The sequence below is a fragment of the Chiloscyllium plagiosum genome, unplaced genomic scaffold (assembly GCF_037043375.1).
Source record: "Chiloscyllium plagiosum isolate Xiang-an unplaced genomic scaffold, Cpla_swu_hap1 HiC_scaffold_22, whole genome shotgun sequence".
Taxonomy (NCBI): Eukaryota; Metazoa; Chordata; class Chondrichthyes; order Orectolobiformes; family Hemiscylliidae; genus Chiloscyllium; species Chiloscyllium plagiosum.
The window spans coordinates 36,307,689-36,328,374 of record NW_028270160.1 but is presented as its reverse complement, the minus strand read 5'-3'; the positions used below and the strand labels follow the sequence as shown (position 1 = coordinate 36,328,374).

Genomic DNA, 20,686 nt, shown 5'->3' with positions numbered 1-20,686 from the left:
AAACCTTTCAAAACTCTCTCAAGGGCAATGAGGGACAGACAGTAAATGCTGACCAGCCAGCAACTCCCATGTCCCATGAATGAATGAAAAAATACTTTGACATATTTGGAAACACAGCTTCCTTTGTTTTATTTTTCTTTATTTCTCTTCTGTAGTTAACTTCTGTTTTATTGTTAAAACTGAATCTGCGGCCTTGTGTATTTACGTTTCAGTGAAAGGTCACCACTTTAAATAAAAAAGGAGCAGAATATGATGCAGATTTCATTCTGGAATGTCAGCAGTTGCATTATTTGGGATCATAACACTCCAGTAAAATGGGGAGGGAGTGTTACTCTGCCAGAGAGGTTACCTTTTGGATGGGCAAAAACATAGAAAATACGAAGAGTAGGTCATCCAGTCCTTCAAACCAGCTCAGTCATTCAGTGCAATCATGGCTGATCATCCAACTCAGCATACCTTTTGATCCCTTTAACCCTATAACGCTTTCCTGAAAGCATTTAGTGTTGTCGCCTCAACTGCTTTCCATGGCAGAGAATTTCACAGGCTCACCACTCTCTGTTGAAGAAATATTTCCTCATTTCAGTCCCATATGGCCTACCTCACATCCTTATTGGTTCCAAACTCGCCAGTCATTGGGAATATCTTTTTGTGTTTACTCTATTTAGTTTCTTTAGAATTTGATAGATTCCTACGAGATTACCCTCATTCTTCCAAATATGAATAAAGTCCTAATGGAACCAGTCTCTCTTAATATTTCAATCCTGCCATCCTAGGAATCGGCCTGGTAAACCTTTATTGCACTCCCTCCATATTCAGAACATCTTTCACTCAGATACAGAGAACAAAATTGCACACAATACTCCAGGCACGGTCTCACCAAGTCCCTGTACAATTATAGCAAGACATCCCTACTCGAATCCTCTTGCTATGAAGGCCAACATACCATTTGCCTTCTTTATCACCCATTGCACCTACATGCTTACTTTTGGTGACTAGTGCACAAAGACACTCAGATCGCATTACGCCTTCCCCATTCCATAAAACTGGGAGCAGAAATAAGCCATTCAGCCCTTAGAGCCTGCTCTGCCATTCAATCATGGCTGATATGTTTCTCAACCCCATTCTCCTGCCTTCTCCATGTAACCCTTGGTCCCCTTACTAATCAAGAACCTATCTCGGTCTCAAATACACTCATGACTAAGCCTCCACAGTCCTCTGTGGCAATAACTTCCACAGATCAACTACCCTCTGGTGAAGAATGTCCTCCTCATCTGCATTCTAAAGGGTCACCCCTAGACTCTGAGGCTGTGCCCTTCTGCTTAGTGCGAAACATCTTCTCCACATCTACCCTATCCAGTCCTCTCAGTATTCTGAGAGTTTCAATCAGATCCCTCCTCATCCTTCTAAAGACCACTGAGTACAGACCCAGAATCTTCCACTGCTCCTCAGATAACAAGCCCTTCATGCTTGGTATCATTCCTATAAGTCTCCCCAGATCCCCTCCGAGGCCAGCACATCCTTCCTTACAATATTCCAGATGAGGTCTGACCAGGTTCTTATACAGCCTCAGCAGTACATTTCCGCTTTTGTATTCTAGTCCTCTTGAAATTAATGTTAAAGGTGGGAGATTAATACAAATCTTTCCTTTCCAATATATTGCAGAAAGCATTCACGGTCTGGACTGGGTGCTGGTACTGCTGGACAGGGAGCCTTACGCTACAGTTACACACAGCAGAAAATAACAGCCACGTTGCTCACAAGTGGTTGTTCATTAATAACTGGAAACTTGTCTGACTTCCTGATGGGTACAGATGGCGTGCAATGCTTCCTACCGACAGCGCCAACCAATCAAATTAGCATTTCTGAGTCAAGACTATACATCAGAAAGGATGCTGTCAATTTTATAACTACTTGTATATTGTAAAATGAAATACCTGCAGTGCACTATGATTGGATGATTGCCGGACTGTTGTTGCTGTCTCTGGACGGCTGCAATCAGGTCTATCATTCCTTTCCCTTCCACTGGAATGCCAATCTCAGGCCAGCCATGAAAGTGGAACTGTCGAACTATCCTGCCCTTGTTTTCCTGCATTTTAATTGCAATGTTATAGTTTTGTTTTCAGTTAAATGGGTATTGGTTCTCCATTAGATCAGCAAAACATCTTAACAAAACCTAGAAATACAAAATACTCTCAGCTACAGACACTACTGTGCTGCATGTTAATGTTGTGGTCAAATATTTGCTGTTTGGCAGTTCATATTTTAATATATCTCCCAACATCCTTTGTTTTGTGGCTTATGGAATGTAAGTATCACAATCACTACTTGAAATTATTGAAGGGAAACTTGCTGAGTACATGAGGGAGACAGGAGTTGATAAGGTGACACAAGGATGTGAGGAGTCAAAGGGCCAGGAAAACAGAGTTAAGGGCACAATCAGATCAATCATGATCCTAGTGAATGGTGAAGTAGGCTCAAGGAACTTAAAAAGTCCTAATCCTGCTCTTATTTCTTATGATGCTTTTTGTGAAACACCAAGTCCAGCATAGGCAGTTTGGGCCGAATGGTCTATTACTGCAATTTCTAACAAGTCTATAACTGATGTGAAATGGAATATCATATCCAAACTGTACATTTTTTGAGACTCTTCATGGTAAAGTACAACAAGCACATGAAAAGGTTAACAGCAGTCGCTGATGCAACACCACAATTTCTAAATTTTTAACATATATAAAAAAGCTTTATCATTCTTCATGAAAGCTGGCCCTATAATGATACAGTATTTCAATCTCTCAAGTTTTATTTATGAAATTTAGTTACACTAATTGTTTCAAGTTTATTTGAATCAACTTGCAGTCTACTTTTTCTTTGGCTTCTTAGACTTTCACTGACATTATGTAAAATTGACCATTTGCTGTTGGGATTGCTGAAGGAACAATGATGAATTCCCCCAAAAAAAACCTCCAAAATCAAAATTTTTTCTTGGTCATTCAAATCATCACAATGTGATGAGTAATGAAATAATGAACAGTAATGTGCATAAAATTCCTCGTCCATTATGTTAGTGCTTTGCTAAACATAATACCGTTTTTCTCCCACATTAATCCTTAACTCCTTTATTACTAATATTGAGGAGCAGGATTTCAATCGCTCTAGTCATCTCACATAATCTCGGCTGACACCACCAAACAGTGCTCAGAGTACTGTGTCATCAGAGGTGCCTCATTCACATGTTTGGATGGTTTGGACAGATGCTTAAAAATTCTGTAAAACAATTAAAAGATCAGCAGGGAGTTCACTCAGTGTTTTAGACATTGGTATGCATTGTGGGAGCGAGCTACAGCCTCTGATCCTTTCACTTTGTTTACTTTTGCTGGCTGTAAATAAAAGCTCTTTTTTGAGAATTGGCCAGCTGCTCACTTACGTGAGACATTTCCCTACTCATCCTTCTTATCGGAAGGATGTTGTGAAACTTGAAAAGGTTCAGAAACGATTTACAAGGATGTTGCCAGGGTTGGAGGATTTGAGCTATGGGGAGAGGTTGGATGGGCTAGGGCTGTTTTCCCTGGAGCGTCGGAGGCTGAGGGGGTGACCTGTAGAGGTTTATAAAATCATGAGGGGCATGGATAGGATAAATAGATGAAGTCTTTTCCCTGGGGTGGGGAGTCCAGAACTAGAGGGCATAGGTTTAGGGTGAGAGGGGAAAGATATAAAAGAGACTTAAGGGGCAACTCTTTCATGCAGAGGGTGGTACGTGTATGGAATGAGTCAGAGGAAATGGTGGAGGCTGGTACAATTACAACATTTAAAAGGTATCTGGATGGGTATATGAAAAGGAAGGGTTTGGAGGCTTTTGGGCCAGTTGCTGGCAGGTGGGACTATTTTGGGTTAGGATATCTGGTCGGTATGGACAAGTTGGACTGAAGGGGCTGTTTCTATGCTGTACATCTCTATGACAGCAACACAATGTCAAAAAGCGTGGTGCTGGAAAAGCACAGCTGGTCAGGCAGCATCTGAGGAGCAGGAGAGTGGATGTTTCGAGCATAAGCTCTTCATCAAGAATAGTGACGCGATGTGGATGGCCAGTGGGCACCTGGGATAGAGTAGTGATGGCTTAGAAGGATGTTCAAATGACATATCATTATGGAAGGGTAAAGTCTGTAGTGTGATGGTTAAACAGAGACTAGAGGTGAGAGAACAGAGTTGGATGTGCGAGGGAGTGGCAGCCATGCTGGCGAGCAGTATGGCTTTGTGGATGGTGTCATAACGTTGTGAGTGAGAGACAACACTGGATTGCCAACACTTACTTGGGTGCGCAGTAGCCTTTTAAAGATGGTGAAGGTGCAAGGGATACTAGTTTTCTGGCTGATATCCGCTGATTTGTGGGTTGTTCCGGGAACAGCATATGGTTAGATGGAGATGGACGAGAGGAACGCCATACAAGTAGGGTAGGTAGTTAATGAGACAAGTTTGGTAAGACAGAAGGAGAAGTCACACTAGGCCTCACGCCAAAAATGCTCCAGAAAATTTGACACAACTGGCATTTAGCTTAAAAAAACACAAGATTCAGTGAATTGTGAGACCTGTGGGTATAGCTTTGAATTTCATGATAATGTTCTGTCTTTTCTCCACCAAAGCCTGTGTGACATCAGATTAGAATTCAATACTTTATCACTAACCCTTGCAAAACCATTTCCGTACACAACAACATACAGCAGAGTTTTACTTTTCCAGACAGTTGACTGATGAAGGCTATCCGTGAGTAAGTTGGAATGGTCAGGTTTGAGGTAACGAAGGCGTGAATGAGGTTTTCAGCAGCAGGTAAGCTGAGAGAGGGGTAGAAACAAGTGATGTGAAAGAAATGGATAGTTGTAGTAACAGCACAAATAGGAGGTTGAAACGTGGCGTCAACTGTGAGGGAAAAAGCTTCATTCAGACTGTTGCCATGGTGAGAAAAACAGCAAGTAACCAGGGAAACAGAGTTTGGAGCAGGGACTAAAAACAACAACTTCAGTTTTTTAATATTTAATTGAAGGAAATTTCTGCTTATCTAGTACCAGAAGTCAGATAAGTAGTCTGATAATTTGTCAATGGTAATTTGAGGAAGGGATGTTTGGGTAGAGCTGAGTGTTTTTAACATGTGTGAAAACAACTCTGTGCTGTTGCATTATGTTGCCAAGGGGTAATGCATAGATGAGAAATTGGCATGACCCAAAAATAGATCCTGAGGGTTAATCACCCGTGGTAACAATGTCAGAGCAGGAAGAGAAGCAAATACATATGATACTCTGGTTATAGTAAGAAACTGAGTGGTCAATTGTATCAAAGGCTGCAGAAAGACCATAAAAGAATGAGAAGGAAAGGTTTACATTTTTTGCAGGATATAAATTTGTCATCGCAACAACTATATTGGTACTGTGATGGGGGAAATCTAATTTGAGGGATTCAAACATTGAGCTCTCGAGGAAGTAGGAATAGATTCAGAAAGTGATAACATATTTGAGGAAGGTTGAGAGGAAATATTGAGATAAGAATGGTAATTTGAAAGGATGATGGGGTCAAGTTTTGTGTCTCCTGGATGTGGAAGAAGAAAACAATAAATGCCCTAAGAAAAATAAACAGCCTACTCCCTTGTGGGCAAACATCACCCAGTAACAAGCAACTCTGGGACAGAGTTTTTTGAATTTGGGAGGGGAAAACAAATTTGATTAAACTTAAAGCTTCAGTCTCCACCATGCAACCTAAAAATAGGCAAAGACGTGTCACTAGATTTAAAATAAAACAATAATAATCCATTATTTTAATATAAATCTGAAGCAACACATACTGTGGCGTTTGTGACAGTAAGGTCTCTGATACTGAAAGCGTCAGAAATATGATCATTCTTCAGTTCTATTGTATACGCTCCATATGTTACAGTGCCCTCTGATGGCCAATACTGTGAACACTTTTCCTGCAAGAAGAATACAATAAGTTACTGCATGTTTTTAAATTATAGCAGAAAAATTCTACAGCAACATTTGCCATGTTAGGATACAGTACTTAAAAAATAATTTTTAGTTGTCCTTTTAAGACCCCCACTGTGTGACTGGTTTCAGTGGTCGATGCAACTATGATGGTAGGCCTTTAAAGTTGTCTCAGGGTCCGAGCTAAGCACTGAGGCAACATTTAAACTGCTTAGCATTACAAACACCCCAAAGTGGTACTGAAGTGTGGATGAGCTCCTCAGCTGTAGCTCTCAGAAATTGAATTGAGGGATCACACATCCCTATAAAGCATCTACAGCTGGGAATGGGCTGAATTAACCTGTTGAGAGCTGAATTCAGATACAATATGAATATTTGGCTGAACTTCAGGGAAGTTATTAGTGACTATATTACTGGCATATAAATAGGCTAAGTGTGTTCATTTAGAGCAAGGTTTTGTAAAATGTTGCAGTTAATCCATTTTTAAAATTCTAATTATTAAATTGCACAGCTTATTTACTAAATTGATATCAGGAAACAGTTTTAAGTTATTATAATTCTTCCTCCTCATTGAATACTGAAAGACATTTGCAATTTCAAAATAGATACATTTTCTGACTTACAATGCATGTGAAGTCAGCAATGTTTGAATATTTTTCTGAACTTTTCAAGTTTGACTGCAATAAAAATACTTCATTCGATATATGCCCATTGTATTAAATGTGCTTATATAGTACCGTACCTGCTCCCTTTCTCGAAGTTCTGTGAGCATCACAATGGTGTGAGATTTGCAATCCCAAACCATTCTCCAAAAATCCTCTATTGTATGAGGGATTGGACCTTGAGTAGCAATAAAATAATCTTTCTGCCGGTAACCCTGTAACAAAGCATTCAATGAAAAAAAAAACTCAAAATAAATGATCAAAAATGTGTGTGCAAACTGTGCAAGTATTAAGCTACATGCTAACACCCCTGAATTTGTTGCTATACATGTTTTGGCTGAAAAATAATTTTAATGTTTTCATGTTCATAGCAAAATTGGTTGTAGATTACATAGAGTCTATAGAGTCACCCTGGCATCTTGATTTGCTTTTTGAAAAGAATCACTGTTCTGACGTCAGACATATTATAATCTACACAAGGGAAACACAGGGACTGAAAAAAAAATACAAGGACTGAATTATTAAAACAGTAAACCATCTCTTCATCACTCCTGTTATAAAGAACTCATTTTGCAAACGCTAACATACAAAGTCATTAAACATCCACATTCTTTTCAAAAGCTCAGCTTATTTTATGGAGACAATAATGATTAGACATGTAAGATATTTGATATTTTACAATATGGATTTAGAATATTTTAGTCCAGTGAATTGACAATTGATTATTTTGAAGATATGCTAACTAAAATATTAATTTATAATTTAATTGACATAGCAGTATACTGTATTTTTTGGAAAGGTAATTTTGCAAGTTAAAGGAAAATGCAAAATTCTTTTTTTGTGTTGGAGAAGGAGAATGCAAAATCAAAAGAATGCCAGCTGCTCAACAAGAGCCACCAAGTCGACAATACTTTGAGAGAGCAGTCACATGACCTGGATTGTGGATGTAATAAAGCTATTGGATTTGAACAGAACCAAAGTGTTAATGTGCTTGGAGCAACAGACTTTGCCGTTTCACCATATTTTTTCTGAAACCCCTTTTGAAGTTTCAGAGTTGAAAACACACTGAAAGACGTCATCACACTAAGCAGAGGGTTCCCAAAAGAAGAATTCGGAAATTATTACCACTATCTCCAGAAAACTGAACTCAGCCAGCAATAACTGATCCAGAAAGAGACTCCTGTGCCAATAGCTTCTGTGTAAATGACTGGTTACAGATCACTCTTTGGACAATCCGTGAAAAATAGTTTTTCCTCATTTAGTTGTTACTTGGCCCATGTACTTTTAAAATGTCACGCTAAAGAATCTTTCTGTATATTTCCAGTCTTTGAAGTTGTGTGTGTGTGCGCGCATGTTTTCAGGAAGGAAAGTTGTATATGTTTGCACAATGTAAACCTTTTGCTGATAATCTTTATACCCATGCTTAAGTTCTGTCTGTTTGTTGCTGAAGGAATCAGACAGATCTTTTTTTGATTTGGAGCTGTATTGTAGGGTTCTTAATATAACATGAGCAATAACACATTCCTTTCTAAAATTTAAACTTTACTGTAAGCCATGGAGTAGTGGGATAAGGAAAGGAATCTGTATACCCTTCCAAAGTAGGTCATAGGAATTGGGAAATAAACCACAAAACATATGAACAATTGAGATATTTTCACTCGTAGTTTATAAAGTTCCTGAAGCAAACAAAACAGTCCTATTTTAAGGATTTATCCAAAACGGTACATGTAAACACAAGCATGATAAACGTACTTACATCTATGTACGAAGCATTGATATAATCTGAGAACTCTTGCCCTCTTTTCCTGGGCAGAACAACTCTGTTGAAATCATCTTAAAAATACAAAAAAATTGCATTCAGCCTAATACCATTTGAGTTCATCCTTGACAGAAATGCAAGTCAAAATGAGACTATATTCCACCAGGTAATTAGCACCATGAGAACAGTCTTTGTTCTTTGGTCAACTTTAAGGGAAAACCTCACCAGTTTTAGAGGTCTGTGGCCAAGTCATCGAGTGTATTAAGACAGAAATGGATAGGTTCTTTAAGGGAATCAAGTGTTACGGGGAGAAGGCAGGAGAATGGACTTGAGAAATACATCAACCATGATTGAATGGCAGAGCAGACTCCCTAAGCTGAATGGACTGTTCCCATATCTTATGGTTTTATGACGCCACACACAGAATGGAATTGGTGCCTCGGATTCCCATGCTAATATCAAAAGAGGGCCATCAGATTAAATCTCAACTCCTATTAACGTGTATAAATAATGCACTGCTCCTCTGTGTATTCACCAACTTAAAAGGAAAATCAGTAGAAATGAGTTTGAGCTAGTTTTTACAATTTTAAGCCACATGCTCAAGGGACAAGTTTACAGAGGACAACATAATGCTCATCACCTCACCCACCTGCGCCTGAACAATCCCTATGGTCGCTCCCACAATATTTAGCAGCATGGAGATACTTCACCCAGTCTTTGAGCACTCAATCACTTAATTCATATTTGGAAGATAAATTTTAGAGTAAAGTCAAACCACTACAAAAAATCTGAAATTTAAGTAACCAGGTTAAACCATTTGGTGTTTTGCTCCACATTTTGTTCAGTTTCCTTGCCTCCCATCATTCCTTAAGTGACAGAGAAGGCAGGACATTTCCTCCAAAGTCTCGGGCAATGCCAACTTTTGATTCTCTCTGGGATACGAGTAATACAAGTTGCTTTAGTAGAACTCATTGATATTTTTTCATGTTTCTTTTCAGGAAAGAATGAAGTCGTTTAGTCATTGGTAACAATTAGGAACCAAGATGACAAATTGTCAATGGGAACATGAGATATCCAGGTAGAACAGTGGCCCTATGTGACTTTTTCCTGATGGATGATGGGAATTATTTCAATATATGGGAGGGTGGAATAAAAGTTCACTTACAAGGAATGATCTGAAGGACTCTGGCTTTTTTCATGTTTATTGGCTTATTTCCTGTTCTCATGTTCTCCTTCCTTATTCGGACAGTAGTTAATTTCTGCAGTAACAACATAGAATGGAAATGGTCAAGCTGAAATCAGAATCAAAACAAATACATTTTTTATACTATAATTTGGAATTCATCAAGAAAGCAAATGGAACACCGGTCTTTATATCTGGAGGACTGGGGTACTAGGATGCAGAAGTTCTGCTGCATTTATACAAAATCCTGGTTAGTACTGCGAGCTGATCTGGGCACCACACCTTAAGAAGGATATATAAGCACCAAAGGAGCACAACATAGGTTTACAAGAATGAAACTTGGACTTCAGGGTGAACTTATGCAGGGAGATTATACAAATTCTGCCCAATTGCTCTAGAATTTAGAAAATTAAGAGGTAATCTGATCGAAGTCTTCAAGATATTAACAGAAAAAGACAGGGTAGATACAGACAAACTATTTCCATTTTTGGAGATCCCAGAACTACAGGGCATAGTCTGAGAATTAGGGTCAGACCATTTCAGAGAGATATGAAGAAACACTTCTACAAACATACACAAAACCGATTGTAGATGTTTGGAACTCTTTCCCACAAATGGCAGTGGATGCACAGAGAGTTAGCAATTTTAATTTTGAGATAGATACATTTTTGTTAAGCAAGCTTACCGAGAGATATGGGTTAAAGGCAGCTTAAGAGAATTATGCCACAGATCAGCCATGACCACATTGAATGGCAGATCAGGCTTGAGGGGCTGAATAGCCTATTCCTCTTCCTATGTTCCTACATCCTTGGGCCAGATGCCCTTCCCTGTCCTTACATATTCTGCATTTAAAACTAATAATAAGTGTAGTGTACAATGATATTACTGTCTAAGAGGATTTAAAATTCTGAGTAGAATCATGAGTGTTATTCATCTCTCCACTGGACTCTGATCTAGAATTGGCACACAATATTCCTAAAAAGAAACCTATATGTTGCGGAGTATTCAAAAACAGTCAATTAACGACAGATAACTCAGAATTACAGACCAAGGAATTGTGTTAGTAGTTAATGCAATGTTAAATGGCAGGTGCCCCTCTGATTATTAACTTACTAACTCACATTAAACTCTTCTTCCAAGCCAGTGACATCAAACTGTCCTGCTTTACTGTGAAGCTTCTGTATATGCTTCTCCAAAGAGCTCACATCTAGCTCCGTGTCACCATATAAGTAATGTTCAAGCAGCGCTTGATAAATGAAGGAGTACTGCATCTGCAAGGAACAATAAAGTAAACAAAACTACATTAACACCTGAACATGTGGTACAATTTTACAACATCATAAATTGAATTTCTATTGGAACTGGAGGAGAGTTCCTGTGACACCAAAAGAGCTGTGTTCAGGCATCAGCTACGAGCAGAGCAATAAAAATATATTAAGTCAACTGGACCTAACAATGGCTTGATAGAGAAAACTAGTATAGAATACAAAGAAAGGCCTTCTTGCCCCTATTCCTTTCAAGTGCTGGTACAATTTCAACCTAATAGAAAAAAAGATAGAAAATGGCTAATACTTACATCAGTTTGAACTAGCTGTGAACGCTGACTACGAATTCTTGACACAAAACCAAAAACATCCACTTTCTGCTCTGCATACATCATATCAATCATAGCATCGATAACAATGAATGTTCCAGTTCTGCCTACACCAGCACTGCAATTTAAAAAGGATTGTTAAATGTCTACGCTTGCACAATCTTACAATTGGTCTTGTAGCATGAGAAATAATATAATTTTCCAATCTTCCTCAGTTTAAATTGCTTATGTTCTCTAGGTGGACAGAAGCTATATTCCATACTTTTGGTCTTTTTATGTTTTAGAAGGTGACAGGAAGGGCTGAATCACTATGAATCTTCATTGTCCTTCGAGAAATCACCTTTTCTCTGATGGTGAGCCCTGAAATTAGGGATTTATAAATGTGGAATCTCAACTGCTTATTCAGGTGCCATTCCTATCTGGTCCAATACACTGCCATACTTGGAAGGCCACAAGTTCATTTTATTTTCCAATAACATTAGATTCAGGCAAGTGTTTCAGTGTATTCTTCCATCTGGTGCTAAAGTGTACAAACGGTAACAGACTCATTGGATTTTTAAGAATTTCAGAGTTAGATATTTATTTCATCAATGTAACTAAGTAATTAACAAGTTCCTTATGACAGACTTTGAACTACCAGGGCGTGAGTGATCCTTGCTAAACAGATTCAGGCCAATGCAACCATGGAGCCTCAGTACAAGCCCCTTAGGTTCACGCATGGAGACACACAGACAATACTTTACATAACCGAGGAGTGTCCCCTCTCCTGACTTTGTGATGGATTAACCACCTTAAACTCTGCAGTTGAACAGGTGATGAGATGACTTGGCTCCACGATTTGTGTTTACTAACCAAACTAAATAAATAATAAATCAAAGTAACTTGCTTTATCCTTACCCTATTCTGTGTAGATAGTGACACTTGCTTACTTGAATCAACTAAACATATTGTAAGAAATTCTGCCCAGCACTAGGAATAAAAAAATGGATTTGCCACTCTGTCAAAGTTACTGACATTTCATAAATCTGAGCAGCACTCGCCTGTAATACACACTAATGTCTTTCAGGGACTTGTCCTTTGGTAGCACAAATGTTATTATCTATTTGTTGTTTGCTCAATTCCAGAATTGGGTGTCTACAGTACATTCTCCACCCACTGAAAATCTTAAGATACTTTTTAAAAAATTGCTTTGTTTAAATTGGGATTAAATTAAAAAACAATTGCACAGCTTGGTGAAAATACCTTTTTTTTGTGATTATGGAACTCTACATTTCTCACCTTGTGGATTGTATACATGGGTAGGTGTTAGCCATACTATGCACAGAGTGTGAAATTATAATCATTGAAGTTCCACGTTCTTTCAGGATAATATTTTTGATCTACTTCAGGCGAAATTATGGAGATATATGTCCTGCCTTTCAACCAATCTTTGTGAAGGATAATGTATCATGGGAAGCTGGCCAGTGCCTCAGAGACTGTGTTCATTTGAAACATTTTGCGTCAAGTGCACTTCTCTGTGACATGCATCGACATTTTATTTTGCAAGATGAGGCAGAATAGGGCGTTTCAAAGACAGTTTTGCACAAACGCTAATTCCCAAAACAACATACGAGTATGACCAGACTAGAATTAAGAATGAATAGGATGACATCATTCAAAGAACCAAAGAGATTCTACCGCATGAAGGTAATTGTCTATTTTAATTAGATATGATCTATGATGTTAATATTCTCAGACTAGAAGTCAGATCAGTTGACAATATTTGTCGCTGCTATAAAAGCTTATTTTAGGAGGATAAATTAATTGACTAACATTCAGCTGATATTTTCTTTAGATATTAGCTACATCTTGGAGACATTTTCTCAAAACAAGCTTCTGAGGTTCCTCTGGCACAGGTGGCCTGACCTTTCACTGAAGATTGTTATCGTGTGGCTGGTAATAATGCAATGTACATACTACTTTGACAGTAGCTTTTGCGAGAAAAGATTTCAAGGGAAATACACAATTGCCCAGGTTCCCCGAGTACAACAGTATAAAGAGCAATGCACATCTCCACGGTGAAACCTATGTTCCACTTCTGAAGGACAAGAATGAGGAATAAAGAGATTAAGGAATTGTCTCCTGAAACAATTGAAAAGATTCTCGATTTGGATTAAAGCTAGAACAACCTTGTTTTATGCAAAGGGGAGACAGCTGCCTACATCGGAGCTTGTAGCCGATGCGCTCTGCTTACAAATATAAGTAGCACTGCTACCAGTATTGATTTTCAAGGGAGAAACTTCATAATACATGAGAAGAACAGTTCACAGAATTAATATGTAAGGTTGTGTAAAATAGAAATTCAAATCCCAAGGTAGGATTAGCAAAAGCTTTGCAACCTAACATATACAAACTCCTCTTATGAAAGTAAAGATGAAAAGATATTCAGCAGTGGATTTTCCTTCAAGGCAACTGTGCAAAAGCTTATATAGTTACTTCATAAACTTTAATAGAGCTGCTTTTAAAAGGAAACACAAAAGGTAGTTTTAAAATGAGATACCATAAATGATGGGTGAAAAATTGGCCTCATTAGCACGCAATATTTGGATACTAGAAATGCAAAAATGAAAGGCAACAACAATTTAAAACGTCCAAATCCATATTCATAACTGGAATTATACGAGATTGCTTACAAAGGTCAACTAATCACCTTGTGCATTTTCTTACTGTTGGTCTTCTCTTTGCCTTTACTTCTCATACCAACTGTACTCAGTTAACTAGGTTAACTAGCTCTCTTGCCGATGGAATTTAGATAATGCATGATTATGGAATTATATAGATAGATAAACAGGTGCTGGAGTGACAAAGTTACCACAATCAAAAGGCACATCTGTAATTTTGTTTTCTTTTCACTGTGCCTAATTTTGGAAGCTACGAATGAAAATGATGGGAAAATTAAAGGGAGTATTTCAGTTGTAGTCCCTATTTTGCTGATTTTCTGATATTAACTAGGTCTGCACAAATACAAGAAAGACAATAATGGGGATAATGCAATACTATTTTACTGCCCATCTTTACCATTACAGTAACATTTGACACAAAGGACGCCATCTGATTTGAATTTGGAGCTATTTTGGTAGTGGTAGGGTATTTCAAATTGCACATCATCACTCTCCCCATCTCCTCCTGTTCCCTCCAGCCACTAACCATCAATTCCCCCACTCAGGTGCATGATTAATCACAGAGTAATCAACCAGAGCCCTATCAAATTTAAAGAATAAATAGCTGATCTGTTTATCTGCTGTGAAGCAGCTCTTAGCCCCATTGTATTAGACTGTTGGAGAAGGGGAGTGTGTTTGTACTATGAGAAAAGTACATAATTTTAGGATGGTGCAGTTATCTAACACAACGTCCACTACTAGGGGACATGCATTTAAGGTGAGAGAGGGAGCGTTCAAAGGAAGTCTGAGCAGCAAGTTTTTTTTAAACCCAGAGAGTGATAACAGTTTGGAACACACTGCCAGGGGTGGTGGTGGAGGCAGACTCGATAGGGGCATTCAAGAGACTTAGATAAACACATGAGTACGCAAGGAATGGAGGGACATGGACCAAGGGCAGGCAAAGGGGCTTCGTTTAACTTGACGTCATGTTCGGCACAACATCCTGGACTGAAGGATCCATTCAGTTCTATGATTTAACTGATCTTTGACCCTTTATTTTATATTCTATTTATTCTATAATGCTAAGTCATATACATCTGACATCATCAGCTTTAGTGTTAAATTAGCTGATCTGAATTAGTGCATCTGTGTTAGGTGCTATACCAGTCCAGAGTACCAGAGGCTAAAAGGGAAAATGTCATTCAGAATGCGAGCTCCTAGACGAGGTGACTCTCCATTCTTAACTATGGCCCCAGAAGGAGTAGTCACTTGGACGCTAAATACTACCTGATGAGAACAGGAGAGATATTAGAAAGCACTGCAGGAGGTCTGTCACCAGCTCTGCAAAGCCTTCTCTGAAAACACAATAAAAGGGCGCATCCCATTCAACCAGATCATGGTTGATCCACTGGGGTGAACCTTACTCTTTTTGGCTGCAGCAGTTTTGTGAGTTTCATGAAGGGTTTCATGTTGCAAGGTTCCCATTGTATATTATCAAATTCACTTAATGAACTACCTCTCTTGCTCCTATGGTGCTCCTCTCATCGGATTCTAGCCCCATTCTACCAATTGCTACAACCAGTTTAGCTCACCGGTGCTGGATTATTCTGGAATATCCAGGCACCCATTCCATCTTTAAAAAGCCATCACGCACACAGCATGGTCAGTCCAAAGCTGCCCTATGTGGTTCTTGATATTGGTTTGGGACATAACAGGCAAGAGGAAATTATTACCCCCACCTTTATGGACAGGAACCTGCAGTCCTGTTGGATGGGATGCATGCAGACACACAACCAACCGTGGAGGCCATACACAACAGGTCATATCAACCTGGACCAAGGTTGCCATTTGGGTCAGTACAGCCTCAGCCATCTGGAGGAATGCACAGCAATGTGGGAAGAAGGTCAGTGACCTGCTCAACTCTGTCAGCCTAAGTGCGAATATCTTGTCTCTGATATTTCACACTCACTCTGACTTTGTTACCACACCCACTTTACACCAAGGCTTATGCTCTATCGCTCTCATTGGTGCCTGCAGCAACTTCCCTCACTCACCATCACCCATTCCCAACTCCCAAAAGCACCATTTCTACATGGCCTCAGTGTTGCCAACTCATTCTCTCAGGTCATCTCTCCAGTTGTACCAAAATTAAGAACTCTGCCACTAACTTTAAACTCCCTTACTGCTTGCTTCTGTCTCAATCCAGGAGGACAGCAACTCACAATAGGGTAGAAAATGATAAGACATGTGGGGGGGGGGGGGGGGGGTTGCCTGTCATTTGGCTCCTCACCTCTAAAATGAAGGATCCTGACTCTGGCCACCCCAGGCGGCTGACTGACCGTGTCCAAGCCCTTGGACTGTTGTCAGAAGCTGCCTTTGCCTTACTGTGCTGTCCCTTGATGGAAAACTATCTCCTTGGAGTTGACTGAGGACTGCGGATAACCATATCAAGCTTTGGCTTTGTGCCTGTGCTAGACTGCAGAGCAATACAGTAGTACTGGAAGACTCAGGGTAGGGTAGCAAAGTGCAAAAAGGCAAGGCAGGAATTCTGAGAGTAAAACTAACAGCTCAGAGTGAGTGAATACCAAGAGAGCAAATGAAGAGCTCAGAGATACAGACCGGATGCATGTCCCTGAGCACAAAGTGTCCTTGCTACAGCCTTACTACGATAGTGGCTGGTTCAGTTAGAGGTGCAGCTTTGAAGTGAAGGAAGATACTGTAAGTGGATTTGAGATGTCCCAAGAGGGTTTATAGAACCAAACATATCGGGTGTCAGTACCCATGGACATGGTGCCTGCGTGGTCAGTGTCAAAAAGGACCGAGTCCCAAGATATTATTGCCTAGCTCCAACACAGAGGCTGTTTGGAGCAAACAGTGAGCTAAAATTGCCAAGTACCCACTCTGATGTCTATGTTGAGAATTCTTGGCATCTTGTTTTGTACATTTCAGGTGGTGGGGATAGGAAGCTACAGATTACTGAGGCAAGATGTGCAGTTAATAAGGTTCTTAATAAGCAGTCATCCTGTCTACGCAGCAACTCACTGCCTCACACAAATTTCACCTTGATGCCTGAAGCTCCATTAAAAGATGCAGCAAAGTTGCTGCTGCCCCTGAAATATGCCTCACTGGATTTCTCATGCGATTCTGCCTTCTCTCAATTTTCTCACCACAGCCTACAATATTCAGCCCCCTACAAGATTCTGCCTTCTATCTCAATGCCATACGCCTGCTCTCTCAGCATACTGCTTGACATCTTCAGTCTTGAGAAGTCTATTTATTTTTTCCTTAAGCATATTCAGTAGTTGGCCTCCACAAACTGCTGCGTTGAGAATTCCACAGGTTCCCCACTTCGAGTGAAGAAATTTCTCTGCATCTCAGTCTAAAATGGCCCACCCTATATGCAGAGGCCAACCCCTTATTCTGGACCTCCCAGCCATTAGAATCATCCTTGCCTTCAGCTCTGTCAGAATTTGATGCATTTCAATAAGGGACCCTCTCATTCTTCTAAACTCGTGCATACAGACTCTGCTCATCCCATCTCTCCTTTTACGTCAAATCTGCCATCCCGTGAACCAGTTTAGTGAACCTTCGCTGTACTTCCTCCATGACAAATATATCTTTTATCAACTAAAACCATTAAAACTGCCCACAATACTCCAGGTGTGAAAAGTGTTAACACAAGTGGAATCCACAGAGAGGCAGGAACAAAACAAAGAACCAACATTTTTAAAACATTACCTGGAAGTCAACAAAGTTACTAAATTATTATCTCTGCTTCATTAATATTTTTCTCTCACAACTTAGGAGCTCAAAAAAAATTCAAACTGATAAAAGGATTGTCTGCAAGTTATGCTAGGTAAAAACAATGACTGCAGATGCTGGAAACCAGATTCTGGATTAGTGGTGCTGGAAGAGCACAGCAGTTCAGGCAGCATCCGAGTTATGCTATACATATTAAATGGAAGATAAATATCAACTGATTAAAAAGAATCTTTTCAAAGAATGACTAATAGTTTTCTTGAGGAAATTGGGCATAAGCCAAAGTTCAGAACATTCAATAGTTATTTTAAAAAGGGAAGTGCAACATCATGTGAAATGAATATTGATTGAATTATGTCTCTCAGTGGTCTGTATGTTCTCTGTAATGCAACACACTCTAAAGCTGCTGGGTTTTCTTGCTTTCCCATTTACCAGTTTGTAAGCATAGATTAAATTGTAAGTTTGTGGGAAAACTCCAGCTGTTCTAGATCGAGACTATGAGATCAGCACATAGTATGACACAAAGCAATTGTTAGAGTTAGATATCAATATTAATCAACATTTTCCTACAGCACACCATAGACAGCCCTGCAGGCTCTGGCAAAACCAACTTGACTTTGTGTAGCTTGGAACAATAATGCTTCACTTGTTGTGGCAGAAGAATGTAAACTTAACATTTACCTGCAATGAACCACAATAGGTCCTGAATAGGAGGGGTTCACCATTTTAACCTTCTTCAGAAATTTGAGCATGCCAATGGGTGCAAATGGTACACCAAAATCAGGCCAGCTCGTAAAGTGAAGCTGTGTTATTAGTCTTGGAGATTTGTTGCCCACTCTTTGCTGTAAAAAATGCAATAAAAACACAACAATCATTTCATAATTGGCATGTATTAAGAAAGGTACGATTACACCGAAATGATTCCAGCAATTAACCAAAACTTGCCATTCTCTCATTACCTAACACAAAATCAAGGAGACAGCAAGAGACAGACATATCTTTGTTACTATATCATTTGGTCAGAATTCATCATGGCTATTAAGAGAAGTACACTGAAAATGTTGTACCTTCAAATGTAATATAATACTTACTGACATTGGGATATGCTAACTGTGTTCACAAAATTAAGTTTAATCTAACCTCCAATTTTTATTGTTGAGGAAAAGTACCAATTGTATCTCAAAATCTTGATCAACTAATTTAAAACAAAAGATGTGACAAGCACATTATTTAAAACATGTAGGAATTGAATGGCATTTATAACTCAACAGAGAAGATGCGATAAGTTAATACACCTTGGAATGGGAAACCCTGCTGTGTTTTGAGTTAGCTCAACTTATCAAAGATGGTAGTACATATGTTTTTGTTCATTGCAGTCTCTGGACTACAAATGGAAAGAATGTTAATTAAGTTTGTGATTACCAAATGTGACAGATATGCCTTTTCATGGTTTGCTAGCTTGCTGACACTTCGTGTGTAGTTTTTGATTTAAGAATGGCCAGTTAATGTAGGCACGTAAGAACGCTGAACAGTACTTCTTATGATCTCTTAAACCTGCTCCACCATTGAACACAATCCTCTGCTTCAACTCCATTCACCATGATATTCATTCTTAATGTCCCCAATAATGGATTACAATTTTAAAGGCTTGAAAACTCCAGAAAAAAAACAGAAACATTGAATGTAGCAGCAGGAGAAGACCATTCAGCCCTTTGAGCCTGCTCTACTATTTAATACAAGCATGGTTAATCATTCAACTCTGTACCCCATTCCTGCTTTCTCCCCACGACTTCTGATCCTTTTAGCCCTGGATTGGAAGAAGGAGTTTAAAATGGATAAATGTGAGGTATTGTATTTTGGTTAAAAAAAAACTAGGGCAGGACTTAGACAATTAATGGTAGGTCCATGTGTAGTGTTGTAGAACACAGAGACCTAGGGATTCTGGTATATATTTCTTTGAAAGTTGCATCACAGGTAGACACGGTAGTTAATAAAGTGTTTAGCACATTTGTCTTCATTGCTCAGGCCTTTGAGTATCAGAGTTGGGATGCCATGTTGAGGCCTCTTCTGGATTACTGTGTACAGTTCTGGTGACCCTGCTATTAGAACAATATTATTAAATTGGAGAGGGTTCTGAAAAGATTTACCAGGATGTTGCTGGGACTAGAGGGTTTGAGTTATAAAAGCAGGCTGGGACTTTTTTCAAGGAGGTTGAGGGGAGCTTTATAGACAATTATAAAATTATGAGGGACATAGATGAGGTGAATAGCAAGGGTCTTTCCCCAGGATGGGAGAAGTTTAAAAAGGACATGAGGGGCAACTTTTTTTTTTACACAGAGAATAGTTCACATTGGTTAGGCCACTTTTGGAATATTGAGTGCAATTCTGGTCTCCTTCCTATCAGAAGGATGTTGTGAAACTTGAAAGGGTTCAGAAAAAGATTTACAAGGAATTGCTTGAGTTGGAGGATTTGAGTCTAGGGAGAGGTTGAATAGGCTGGGCTGTTTTCCCTGGAGCGTCTGAGACTGAGGGGTGACCTTAAAGAGGATTATAAAGTCATGAGGGGTATGGATAGGAGAAATAGACAAAGTCTTTTCCCTGGGGTAGGGGAGTCCAGAACTAGAGGGCATAGGTTTAGGGCGAGAGGGGAAAGATATAAAAGAGACCTTGTAGAGGTATATCCAAGTCTCCATGGAATTCACTATTTAGCTTTTCACACCATTTATGCTTACTTCTTAAGTAAGTAATGTCACTTTTCCCCATTATGTTCCAACTGCTATCTTGTTGTCCGTTCATTTAAACTGCCATAGCTCTGTGTTGCCACTTTGCATTCTCCTCATGGCTTACATTCCCACCTAGTTTTGAATCATCAGCAAATTTAGGTAGGCAGATATCAAAAGTAATCTAAGTTATTAATATACATTGCAAATAGCCGAGACCTCAGCACTGATCTTAGCAGCATTCCATTACCCAAAGCCATTTATCCCTACTCTCTGTTTCCAGCCCTTTAATCAATTCTCCATTCATATTTGTAGACTATCTTTAATTCCACGAGTCTTTATCCTTCATATTAAACTTCTGCACAGCACCTTACTAAATGCCTTTTGCAAATTCAAGTGGACTA

At 39.2% G+C, this 20,686-nt stretch overlaps 1 protein-coding gene across 10 annotated transcripts in view; it reads right to left on the bottom strand.

Moving 5' to 3' along the window:
- ptprea (protein tyrosine phosphatase receptor type Ea) overlaps nucleotides 1-20,686 on the bottom strand; it is a 276,393-nt gene that overhangs the window by 15,971 nt on the left and 239,736 nt on the right. For all 10 annotated transcript variants that reach the window (XM_087998959.1, XM_087998962.1, XM_087998963.1 and 7 more), the window contains 8 exons: nucleotides 18,244-18,404; nucleotides 11,147-11,282; nucleotides 10,692-10,841; nucleotides 9,553-9,646; nucleotides 8,385-8,461; nucleotides 6,709-6,843; nucleotides 5,828-5,953; nucleotides 1,935-2,086 (listed from right to left, as the gene is read on the bottom strand). In XM_087998959.1, the coding sequence (XP_087855085.1) occupies nucleotides 1,935-2,086; nucleotides 5,828-5,953; nucleotides 6,709-6,843; nucleotides 8,385-8,461; nucleotides 9,553-9,646; nucleotides 10,692-10,841; nucleotides 11,147-11,282; nucleotides 18,244-18,404 (1,031 nt within the window). The remainder of the gene's footprint in view (nucleotides 1-1,934; nucleotides 2,087-5,827; nucleotides 5,954-6,708; nucleotides 6,844-8,384; nucleotides 8,462-9,552; nucleotides 9,647-10,691; nucleotides 10,842-11,146; nucleotides 11,283-18,243; nucleotides 18,405-20,686) is intronic.